Here is a 12,752-nt window from a genome sequence, read left to right as displayed (position 1 = left end):
CCGAGCATTGCTCAAAACTCTCAAACTCAGGTTCCACCCTAGGCCTCTTATCAGGAGGGGGCATAGAACCCCTAATCATAGTAATCAAATCCTCTGCCATTTTAAGCATATGTTTCTTAGGCAAAGATCCTGAAGCACTAGGAGAAACCCCCACAGAAGCTAAACTTGGCCTACCCCTCAAAGAAGCCTTGGAAACTGAAGGGGAGGCTCTAACCACCTTAGGAAGAGAGGGAAGAACAGCCACCTGAGAAGCCCCCTCAGCCTGGCCTACTTCCTGAGAGGATACATCCTGTAACAGTAAAGTCTCTCCCTGAGACTCCAAAGAGACACCTGGCAAAACCTCCGGCTCCACTGAGCCTTCCAAAGTACCGGCGTCTGGGACTGTCGGTTCCTCCACCCTAGGCTTTGCTGCTTTATCTTTGTGTTTTTAGCGAAGCGCGCCGGAGCATCCGACGGCATTTTATAATTACAACGCTTCCCAAACACTAACCTGGCACAGTCTAACCTTCTTTTAATAGTGCATTTGTTAAATCTAGCACAAGAGCGGCATCCAACAACGTCGTGCTCAGGCCCTAAACAAGGTATACACAAAGTATGGTAATCCCTATGAGGTATCTGTTTCCCACAAGAAATACAGTTATTCACTTTTTCTGACATCCGGTTAAATACTGAGGCAAGAAAAAACCAAAATATTCCCCAACGGGGTACTTAGCCAACTTTGATTCGGTCTGAAACTCTGACTTCAGAAACTTTCAGAACGCCAGCCTGCACTCGCAAAATTGCTTCTGCATCGGACCATGCGGCAAAAAAGACTGAGGATATGACGTCGGTCATGCGCATTAGTACCCTGACGTACTGACGTCAGTCTAATGCGCCCTGACCGACGTCAGCCATATACTTTGGTATTCGGGCCGACTGGACAGCGGACTACCCAATAGTTAGGACTGCAGCAATGTGGAATGAAGAACATCTACTGATAAGTCAGCCACATATTTTCTGCACAAATAATTGAAGTCCTCCTGGACCCAATAGTACCCCATCTGGTTTCATCAGAGCAGCAGACTCCGATTCTAGGTTTACGGATGCCAATTCAAGGTGTCTAAATGGAGGAGGGACAGGTGATGATACAATGAGCTTAGGTTCCTCCCTGCCCACTAAAACCAGAAAACTTTCAATTCAGAGTAAAATGCTTGGTTGTCAAATTCAGGGCATTAACAATGTATATGTACTCTGGTGCGGAGCTTGATACAACTCTTGTTTTTTACGTTGTGTTTCATGGAAGATAAAATGTAGACAAAATAAGATAAATTCTCTATTTCAAAGTTCAATTCTGATGATTCAGATGAGGGAATTTCCATTCTTGTCTCTACAGGAGTTGTCCCAGTAGTGAACATTGCATAGATTGGAGGCCAACCCTTTGTAATGCTATGAAACATTCTTCTGCAGTCATCAGGCCTACTCTCTTACTAGAAGGCAAATTATCACTTAGTCTATACTTAAAAAAAATCATCAAAAACACCCTCATCACTAAAATTTAAGAGTACTGTCAATATATCTAATGACATATTAAATTCTGGTAGAAATAGCATAATTCTAGAACCACGGACATCCTTCTTGAGTACCTAGCTACTGGTATCGGACATGTACATTACAAACACCCCCCCAGAGGCTTGCAAAGCAGCAGCAGCCAAAGTGAAAAATCACAATTGCCTTCAGATAGGCAGGGAATCAGTTCTACAACTGCACTGGGTTGCAGGGTAAAGTTATTCTTTGCCAGGACCAGTGCCTGCGAACCTCTGAAAGACTGCTTTATGTCATGCTTTCCAATTGCTGATTAATGGAGACTATCTTTTTTGTTGCAGGATAAAAACAGAAGGTTTGCCTAGCATATGGTTGGCCTGTACAGAGACATCTAATCTTCTTGGATCCAAATACGCCCTGTGATTCCAGGCTCTAGAAATGAAGGCTTTTTTTTCTGCAAGTTACACAGAATTTGTAGAAGACGCTTGGTGCTCCCTTCCATAGCAAAAAAAGAAAAAAAAGATGCTACAGATGAAAATCTTTAAGTGGACTTTGCCTTCCACATGCATACTTGTTTGAATACTCTTCTGGGCACATTATGGAGCTTAGAAAATGAGTTAAGGCCAAATGCAAAAGTACAATTTACATTCAAAACCAATAAAATTAATCAAGAGGCACAAATAAAAAAGGCAATAAAAATCTTGTAATAAGAGCTCTTATTCTCTTGTAAGTCACCGGGAAGAGCCCTAATGAACAGTGGACTGATGATGGCATACTTCATTAAAATAAAAAGAAATGAACTTTACCACAGCTTCTTCCTTCTTAAATACCATACTCAAGTCTGTTATCAAACAAGGAGGAGTCACACTCCGAAGGGGCAGACAGTAGGTTATCCACCTTTGGAAAATCCCTTGGATAAAATCCACTAAAAGTGGCAGCAATCCCTATGATGAGCATCCACAATTCTCAGGAGCACTTAATGACACTTCATTTTACTATTACCCTAACTATGCCGATTAAACACTTCAATGTGCAGCATACTTATGTCTTACTGATTATGTAACTTAAGGGTAATAAGAACTTTTTTAAATGGGCCTACTTAAAGGTGCACATGGCTAGGCATCTTATATTCCCCCTAGTATTGTTCCTACATTCTTAAGGTGCTTTCTGTGGTCTTTTACATATTTAAAAACTTGTACTGAAAAACTATTATAAATAACAAAATGGCAGCCACAAGGCAAATGAAAAGCCTTAATTTATTTAACGCAAAGCACTTTTCGTTTAAATAGAATAGTAAACTTCATCAGACATTTTAAAATTGCATTGAAACCATTTTATATACACTTCAAAATTATCGCCCCTCTAACTCATGACAGGAAATAACGTCATTTACTAATTATACAGCTAAATTATCTACAACCATACAAATTCTCTTATTGTTCACATAAGCCACCAAACCTATTTATTGAGAGTGTCTGCCACTACTTAAAAGCAGAATTACTTATGATTAATATACATAATATTTCAAACCTACTATAATATGACAATAAATAAATACACAAAGCCATAAAAAAATTACAAAATCAAATGAAAAATTATATGAACAAAATCAAAGTTCAGGGTGCCAAAATGGTTAGTGATGATGATGATTTCAACAGTGAATGTGAAGGGCTTATAGATATGTTTAAAAAAGGGGATATCTAGATCAAATTTTATATGAATTATATTATGAGGTAAAAATAAAAAGAATGAATGGCCACTTCTCACCCATCCTCAAGTTATAATAAGGGGGAGCAGGTATTAAACGTAAGTGACAACCAGTTTGATAGTTCATTAGCATAACTACCTTCAGTATGCATGTCTATGAAATTAAAGTTATGTTAAAGAACTGGGTAGTTATCAATGATGATGCACAGATTAAAAACAAATAAGGTGATGGATTTAGGGTCATAGCACGAAGAGGTAAGAATTTAAAGAACTTGATGGAAAATGTCGATCATCAGCACATAAAAAAGGGAATATGAATAAGTGTGGTATGTGCAATTATTGTAACCACATTCACCAAGGCCATTTTTTTTTAAATCAAAGGTAAATGGTATGATATGCTAGGTAGATACAACTGCAGTTCTAAAAGAGTGGTATATGTTGCTATGTGTCAGATATGTACAGCTTATTACATTGGTAAGACCACCACATTTTTAAAGGAAAGAATATATGAACATATTTATATCAAAAAGGGTATTCTTACCAGTGGATTGGCTAAGCACATACATGAATATAGCAACCATCATTTTAAATTTTGGGTAATACAGCAAATTATGGAAAATGAAAAAGGTGGACCTTGGGCTCTACATTTAGAAAGATCGGAGTTAATATATCAGTTGTGTTTATATGCATATGCATGGCCAGGACTGAATGAATATTGTACAACAAATAGTATTCTCAAGTTAAAGGCTCTGAGTAGATCAATATATTTATGTATATGTGTAGGAATAAGATAGTATTTTAGATTTTGTTTTTCACCACTGCTAGTTTAAAAGCTATTTGGACATAATCACAAAACTTAATACTGCTATTTTTAAGTTTTATGATTTTTTCATATGATTTTGTAATTTTTATACTGCTTTGTGTATGTATTTATTGTCATATTATAGTAGGTTTGAAATATGTATATTAATCATAAGTAATTCTGCTTTTAAGTAGTGGCAGGCACTCTCAAATAGATTTGGTGGCTTATGTGAACAATAAGATAATTTGTTATGGTTGTAGATAATGTTTTAGCTGTATAATTAGTAAATGATGTTATTTCCTGTTATAGTTTCATATGTTAGTACTAAGCTAACTGCCCTTGCGAGCCATGTTAAGCCTAGCCAATTATTCCTTGTGAGACTCAAACCCTGCACCTTGTGTTTGTAAGACAAACACCTTAACCATTAGGCCACCCTCCCTATGAATTAGAGTGGCGGTAATTTTGAAGTATATACACAATGGTTTCAATGCAATTTTAAAATGTCTGAAGAAGTCTTTTACACATGTTCATAAGTTTCTCAGAGAACAAAATGAGCATAAGGAAAAGACATAACCTTTAAACTTATGAGTCACAGGTGAGTACTACACTTTGGGAATATGACAGCAACACAGCCTATGCAATAAATGATTAAATTATGTCAAAATTTACCTTACCCTGATTTCAAGTGCAATGTCCAGGTATGGGTCATAGGTGTCAGAAACAGTTTTACATATCGAGCACTTCACTAAAAAAAGAAGTAAAAAGTAACTCAGTGATTTTTTAGAAAACCAAATCACACAGTAACATGCACTGCACAGATCAAACTCAGATCTGAACAATTATTTGTATACATAAGGGTGCATGACCACCCACAAACATGCAGTCCTAATCTATGTTACTACTTAAACAAAAGGCTTTTGTAAACAAAGAAAAATGGTGACAAATCAATGCAACAAAACCCTTTTATTTTAACTAAAAGAATAGGCTCCATTAAGCAGAGGGATAAAGCCCATACAATGACCCAGACAACCCACGATCAATCAGTAGCACAGATGCAGCAGTGGCCACGCAGGGAGGATGCAACTAATACTGGTTCACTGACTCTGGGAAAGGGTGGTTCATTTGGTCACATTGGTGATACTGGCAAGTGGGTGAACGCATCCATTAGCAGTGCACGACTTAATGGGAAATTAATGTCTGATCGCACAATATGCTTTATGCTGATTAACAACTGATTAATCTCCAAGCGGCCTACGAGGAGTTAGAGAAATCTACAGGCTAAACCCACTTGCTAGCACCTAACACTTGCATATCACAAGACTGAGCTGATAAGGATCGCCATGCAGAAAAAAAAGGCTTCAAGGTTCCAGGTAAAGCTGAAACTTTAATGAGACATTCACCAACCTGAAGCCCTGCATTATAAATTCTTATTAGGTAACAGCTAACAAATATTCACACGGACATACTCCACAACCTCCCGCAATATGTGCAATTCCATTATGTTAAGCAGGTCCATCTATCAATCAACATTAAATGTATGCATGACCTTATGGACTTGCATGCATCACATTAGCAATGCCCACACCTGTGCAAAATAAAGAGGGGGAATAATTTTCTACACATGTTTATATGTAGCTAAAAGTAGTATGCATTAAACTTGAATTGAAAAGCTGCCAGGGCTCTGTACAAGGTTTTCTAATCTTTTAGGTTTGGCTGAAGAGACTTCCTGCGGAGACCATCTGCTATGGAGTGACAGATTGCTGAAATATGCTCCCCATGCATTACCTGAATAGTCTCTTGTTAAATATTATACCCTTGCTGGAGGTCAAAGGGTCATTTCTCTAGACAGGATTTTTATATCTGTCTACCAGAGTGCTCTCCACAAACAAGGGAAATAGAACCAGGGACATCAGAGAATCTTGCAGCTCGATTCCAGAAACTTTTCAGAAACTAATTACATTCATTATGTGTAGTCCTATATAAAGAACAAGAATGTAAGGTAACATATCCCAGAGCAGTGGGACTGTAACCTCAGGGACTAGGGACTAGTGCCGTACAGCAGCACTTAAGCACATTCTGCTTGGAACTCCACTGCACTACAGGATTAGCGTCCTTCATTTTTTTTCCCAGATTTTCTGACAGGATTCCTTGAAGACTTGAACAGCTTTACTGACTATAGACATACAAGAGCATATCAAAATATTGCAAGAATATGTCTCCCACTCCACCCTGTACCATTTAACAGCCTGGCATATGAACATCCTGCAAGAAAAGCAGTCATGAAAATTACATTTTTTGGCACTCTGATCAAAACTGGTAGACTACTCTGCCCTATTGCTTTCAAGAAAATACAGCTGTGTACACTTACCATAAATGTAGATGTTCGAGTGTATTCACTGTTGAAGTCATCACATTTGGGTTATCTGCTTGCAGTAGCCCTCAGTTGGCCTGATTATCAAAGTCTTGGGTACTGCATCGGTTGCTGTCTCATCTTCCATGATGTCAGGTAGTCACGGGTATAAAGCATGCAGCCGACGCCATTACATCAGTTTTTCTTGCCCCAGATGTCAGCTGCCCCCATAACGGGAAGCAATTATATACAAGGTTACACCTCCAACAAAAAAAGCAAATACACCAAAAAGCTTTAAGCATAGTAAACAAGAATAGAGGTATAGTCAATAGAAGTCAGGGGGCTGGAGGGAGGGTAACCAGGACTGCAACAGTGAATACACTCTACCATCTACATTTATGGTAAGTGTACACAACTGTACTATGTTCTTCGTGTTTCACTGTTGCAGTCATCACATTTGGGTAGATTCCCAAAGCCAAGGATGGGAGGAGGTAATTAGATAGCATTAGGACCAGCTATAAGGCCCTGCAAAACTGCAGTGGCAAAGCCAGCTCTGGATATAGAAAAAATTGGCACGTGATCATGCTTGGTGAAGGTATGTACAGAACTCCAGGTAGCGGCTTCTAGGATGTCCCTGGTAGGGACACCTCAGAGAAAGGCTGTAGAGGTAGATGCAGCCCTGGTTGAATGTGGTCTTATCCCCTCTGGGGTAGGCTTTCCATGGTGCTTACAGCAGAAATGAATGCAATGGCCTATCCACTTAGAAATGGTTTGCTTTGAAATGGCCTTCCCCTCTGCCTCTGCAGCAAATGCAACCAGCAGCTGTTCAGATTTCCTGAGAGGTTTAGTCCTGTCCAAGTAAAATCTAAGTTGTCTGTGCATGTCCAAGGAGTGCAGTATTCGCTCCTCTTTGTTCTGTAGATTAGAAAATAAGTTTGGCAAATGAATGCACTGATTAAGGGCCACACTGGATACCACCTTGGGCATGAAGGAGGGATTAGTCCTGAGGGACACCCTGTCCGCATGAAAGATGATGAAGGGCTCCACTGCCATGAGGGCCTTTAATTCAGACACCCTTTCTTGCTGAAGTGATGGCTAGAAGGAAAGCTGTTTTCCAAGAAAGGAATTTCAACTCTGCATTTGCAGCTGGCTCAAAGGGAAGTAGAGTGAGCTTTTCCAATACAAAGTCCAGGTCCCAGGCTGGAGTAGGGGCTCTTCTGTGTGGTCAAGTTTTTGGCCCCTTTGAGGAATTGCTTCAGCAGTGGATGAGAGAAGAGGGGTGGTTCTGTATTGTAATCAGCTGAAATGGCTGAGGCATGAATTTTGATGGAGGAAAAGGGAAGGCCCTTGTGAAGCATCTCAGTTAAGTATTGAAGAATCTGAGGTAAATTGGGTGCTGCTGTGCCCATCCCCTGAGTTTGGCTCCAGGAACACAATCTTTTCCATTTTTCAGCATAGGATTTTCTAGTACTATACCTCCTTGCTTCGAGAATGACATCCATCAATTGCTTACTGAGGGATGGTAACGGAGAGATCAGGTAATTAGCCAGGCTGCCAGGTTCAGGGTTTGACGCTCTGGGTGCAGAAAGTGGCTCTCCTGCTGGGACAGCAGGGCTGGAGTCTGAGTCAGGCGCCATGGTGCCAGCAGTGACACACTGCGCAAGAGGGGGTACCAGTCTGGTGCAATCATTATTTTCCTTGGTGTGTCCTGTTTGATCATTAGTAGTACCTTGGAAGGATAGGCAGAGGGGAAAAGACAAACTGATAGATTTTTCCAGATGAAGGACAGGGTATCCACTTTCCAAGCTTGTTTGTGGGGAGTCCTTGTGCAGAATTTGGCCAATTGGTAGCTCTGGGGGGAGGCAAACAAGTCTATCTCTGGGCTCCCCAATTTGTTTCTCAACATGTTGAATATATTTGGTTCCAGTTTCCACTCATGTGGGTCCATGAGACTTCTGCTTAGGTCATCCACCAATGTATTTAGCTTTCCTGGCAGGAATTGAGCCTGTAGGTGCACTTGGTAGCTCAAGGCTGTGTTCCATATAGCCATGGCTAGTCTGCAGAGAGGGTATGAGTCGGTTCCCCCCTGCTTATTTATGTACCACATAACAGTGGTGCTGTCCATCTTTACCAATAATTGTCTGGGAAGAATGTGGTCCTTGAAGGCTGTCAGAGCATTCTGTACAGCTAACATTTCTTTTTGATTGATATGCAGATGCATTTGACTTGGGTTCCATTTGCCCTGAATGCACTGCCCTGCCAAGTGAGCCCACCATGCATAGTCTGATGCATCTGTTGTTAGGGTTTGGGCGGCAGGGGGTACAGTGAATGCCAGTTCCTTGTTTTGGTGGCAGGCCTCTGCCCACCAAAGGAGCTCTATCTGTAGACAAGGTATGACAGGAATCATTGATTCTAGATCCTGAGAACGTTGACACCATAGGCTTTTTAGATACCATTGTAGTTTCCTCATATGCAGTCTTGCATTGGAATTAGAAGAATGCAGGAGGCCATGAACCCCAGGGCTTGCAGTATTTTCCTTGCAGATAGCTGGGCCTTTGTGGCCAGTAGTTTGAAGTAGACTGTCAAATGAACTTGATTCTCTGGTGTGAAGTAGGCCATCTGGGAAGTTGTCTTCATGCTTGCTCCCAGGAATACAATTTGTTGGCAGGGTACAAGATGTGATTTCTTTTTGTTTATGGTGTACCCCAGAGAAGTTGGCAATTTCTTTACAAATGCCAATAATAGTATGTCCTGGCTTTCTGCCTGAATTAGACAATCATCCAGGTATGGGTATATTTGAATATTTCTTTGCCGGTAAAAGGTAATGACTGGAGCTAGGCACTTTGTGAATACCCTGGGCGCAGTAGATAAGCCAAAGGGAAGTGCAGAGAACTGATGGTGCATGTATAGCCTGCTCTGAAGCATAGGTATCTTCTGCAGGATTCCCTTATTGGGATGTGCAGGTAGGCTTCCTTTAAATCCAGTGTTGCCAACCAAGCATCTTTGCCTAGCATGGGAAGCAGCTGATGAAGAGTTAGCATCTTGAATTTTGGGATTACCAAAAAAGTGTTTAGGATACACAAGTCCAGGATAGGACGCCAAGAATTGTCTTTCCAGGGTACCAGGAAAGTCTTGAGTAGAAACCTTGCCCCCATTCTTCTTCTGGGACAGGTTAAATAGCCCTGATGCTTAAAAGAGAGAGAACTTGCTTTTGAGCCTCTGCCCACTGATTTGGGGGTAGGTATGGCCAACCGTTTGGGGTTCGTAAGGAGTGCAAGTGGAATCTTTATCCTTGGGAAACTATAATTAAAACCCATTTGACCTGGGTAACGAGTTCCCAATTTCTTTGCATGCAGGACAATCTTTCCCCCTAAAGGAACAGTCAGCTGAGCAGGGCTTGGAAGGTTTAAAGTTAAGTAATTGAGACAGTTTACCATGGGGGGGGGGGGGTCATACTACTCCGTACTTTGGAAATGGGAGCCCCCCACTGCTTAGGCCTGTGAGTACCTTGGGACTGAAGCCTGGGTGTTCTGCTGGTTCTGGATCTGGACTGAGAAGGCCTGGAAGAGGCAGGAAAGGACCAATTATTAAAGGGCCAATGCCTAACTAAATCTGGGAGGCTGTACTTGTAGGAAATCTTTAACAGTTTGCATAGATTTAGCTTTTTCATCCATATTTTTAAGTACTACTTCTGCTTTGTTGCCAAATAGGTGGTCTTGGTTCAAGGGAGCATCCAGTAAGTTAGCTTTAACATTATCTGGCAAATATTGGTCCTTAAGCCACGCATGCCTTCTAAGTACAGACCCAGTGACAGCAGCCCTGCAAGATGCCTCTAATGAATCAAAACCACATTGCAAAGTACGTTTTCCAACTTGTTCAGCAGAATACATTAAATCCTATAATTCTTTATTTTCAGCACAGTCAGGAATCATCATTTTCTGTTTAAGCACTCCAATAATATGCTGCTGATACTTTAAGATATGAAACTGGCAGTTTAAAGCCCTAATGGCCAAAGTTGCAGAAGTGTATACCTTCTTACCCCCATCTATCCAGCACCCTGGAATCTTTATCAGAGGGAGTAGGATTTTTGGCAGTAGTAGCCTTAATGCCCTTGGGTCCCTGCGAAATGGTCTCAGGATCCGCAGTAGGATTTTTAAAGAGGAACTTGTGAGAGTCAGGTACCCTGTAAAACCCATCGGGTTTTCTGAGAGCAGGAGGTAAAGTGTCAGGGGCCAGGCTAGATTCCGAGAAGGCATCATCTACAATGTCCAGTACAGGAGGTATAGCTAAAGGCCTGTACTGAGGCAGGAGTAAAAATTCTCTAAGCCTCTTTTTGGGGTCAAAGTAATCCTGGCTTTCCCAGTGGAAATGCTCCCTAAGAGTATGCAAGGTTTCACCAAAAGAGACATCTTCTGGAGGGGAAGCAGAGGGAATGGAGTCCTCTGCATCAGAATCCTCATAGGTAGAGAAGGGTAAATCCTGGTCAACAGAGAAAAAGTACAGTTTTGTACCTACCATAAATGTAGATGTTCGAAGATCCACATTGCTGCAGTCCTAACACTTGGGTAGTCCGCTGTCCCTCGGTCGGCCCGAATATCAGAGTATAAGGCTGATGTCGGTCAGGGCGCATTTGACTGACATCAGAACGTCAGGGTACAAATGCGCATGACCGACGTCATATCCTCAGTCTTTTCTTGCCCCAGATGTCAGAAGACCCTAAAGAAAAAGGTCAAAACCCATAGGCAACAGCTAAACAACCAACCAGCCTAACACCAAGAATATGTACAATATATACAATATATACAATAAACACAATATACACAATATACCTCAGATGGATAACCCAACCCACACAACCACCTCAAGCTACAGAGGGGAAGGAGGGAGGGTAAATTGGACTGCAGCAATGTGGATCTTCGAACAACTACATTTATGGTAGGTACAAAACTGTACTATGTTCTTCATCTCACATTGCTGCAGTCCTAACACTTGGGTAGAATCCCAAAGCAGAGGTAAGGGAGGATGGCTAAACTATAATGAAGCAGGAGCTGCCAGAATGCCCTGCAACACAGCAGTGGCAAACCCAGCCCTGGATTTAGAGTACAATGGAAGGTGGTAATGCCTAGAGAAGGTATGCACTGAACTCCAAGTGGCTGCCTCCAAAATATCCTTAGTTGCCACCCCCGCAAAAGCTGTTGAAGTGGCAGTAGCCCTAGTGGAATGAGGCCTAATCCCAGCTGGAATCTCTTTGCCATGATGGGAATAACAGAAAGCAATGCAAAATCCAATCCACTTAGAAATAGTTTGTTTTGACACGGGCTTGCCCTGAGAGCACAAAGCAAAAGAAACTAATAACTGCTGAGATTGCCTGAACCCTTTAGTTCTGTCCAAATAATATCGCAACTGCCTGTGTACATCTAAAGTGTGCAAAATCTTTTCCCCTTTATTTTGGGGATTTGCATAAAAAGTAGGCAAATGAATAGTTTGGTTTAAAGCCACACTAGAAACCACTTTAGGCATAAAGGAAGGATTAGTGCGTAAAGATACCCTATCCTTATGGAAAATTAAGAAAGGCTCAACTGCCATAAGGGCCTGCAATTCAGAAACCCTTCTTGCAGAGGTAATGGCCAACAAAAAAGCAGTCTTCCATGACAAATATTTCAACTCAGCAGTAGCTGCAGGCTCAAAAGGTTGTAGAGTGAGTTTCTCCAACACAAAACTGAGATCCCAAGCAGGAGTAGGAGCCCTTCGTGGGGGTCTTATATTCTTTGCCCCTCTAAGAAATTGCTTGAACAAAGGATGAGAAAACAATGGTGGGTCACAGTCGTAGTGAGCTGAAATTGCTGCAGCATGAATCTTAATAGAAGAAAAGGACAAACCTTTGTCTAATAACTCAGTAAGATATTGAAGAGCCACACTTAAATCAGGCTCAGAAACATCCAAATCCTTAGCTGCACTCCAAAACAAAAATCTCTTCCATTTATCTGCGTACACTTTCCTTGTACTAGGCCTTCTAGCTTCCAAAATCACATTCAAAACTTGTTGTGGAAGTTGAGCCCCTCTATGGTTTAAAACAGAATATGCCAGGCTGTTAGATGAAGAGAGTGAAGTTTGACATTGAGCAAATGACTGTCCTCCTGGGACAACAGATGTGGAATCAAAGGCAAAGGCCATGGAGGCTTCCGCACTAGACTTCTCAGTAATGGGTACCAGTGCTGCGAGGCCAATCTGGAGCTATCAAAATCATCCTTGGCTTGTCCTGTCTGACCTTCAGAAGTACCTTTGGGAGGAGAGGCAGAGGTGGAAAGGCATACACATGAAGATTTGTCCAACTGAAAGAAAGAGCATCCACTTTCCAGGCTGTGGGATGAA

The 12,752-nt window shown here is 41.5% G+C and overlaps 1 protein-coding gene across 1 annotated transcript in view; it reads right to left on the bottom strand.

Annotated features, from left to right (window-relative positions):
• The window catches only part of LOC122800225 (ubiquitin carboxyl-terminal hydrolase 36-like), a 1,786,736-nt gene that overhangs the window by 1,467,045 nt on the left and 306,939 nt on the right, over positions 1-12,752 (bottom strand). The window contains exon 7 of the mRNA XM_044069718.1: positions 4,705-4,775. Within this exon, the coding sequence (XP_043925653.1) occupies positions 4,705-4,775 (71 nt within the window). The remainder of the gene's footprint in view (positions 1-4,704; positions 4,776-12,752) is intronic.

Source organism: Protopterus annectens, chromosome 4.part0 (assembly GCF_019279795.1).
Source record: "Protopterus annectens isolate FY-2018-M chromosome 4.part0, PAN1.0, whole genome shotgun sequence".
NCBI classification, from domain to species: domain Eukaryota; kingdom Metazoa; phylum Chordata; order Ceratodontiformes; family Protopteridae; genus Protopterus; species Protopterus annectens.
The sequence above is the reverse complement of the archived record's forward strand: the minus strand, read 5'-3'. Positions and strand labels throughout refer to the sequence as shown.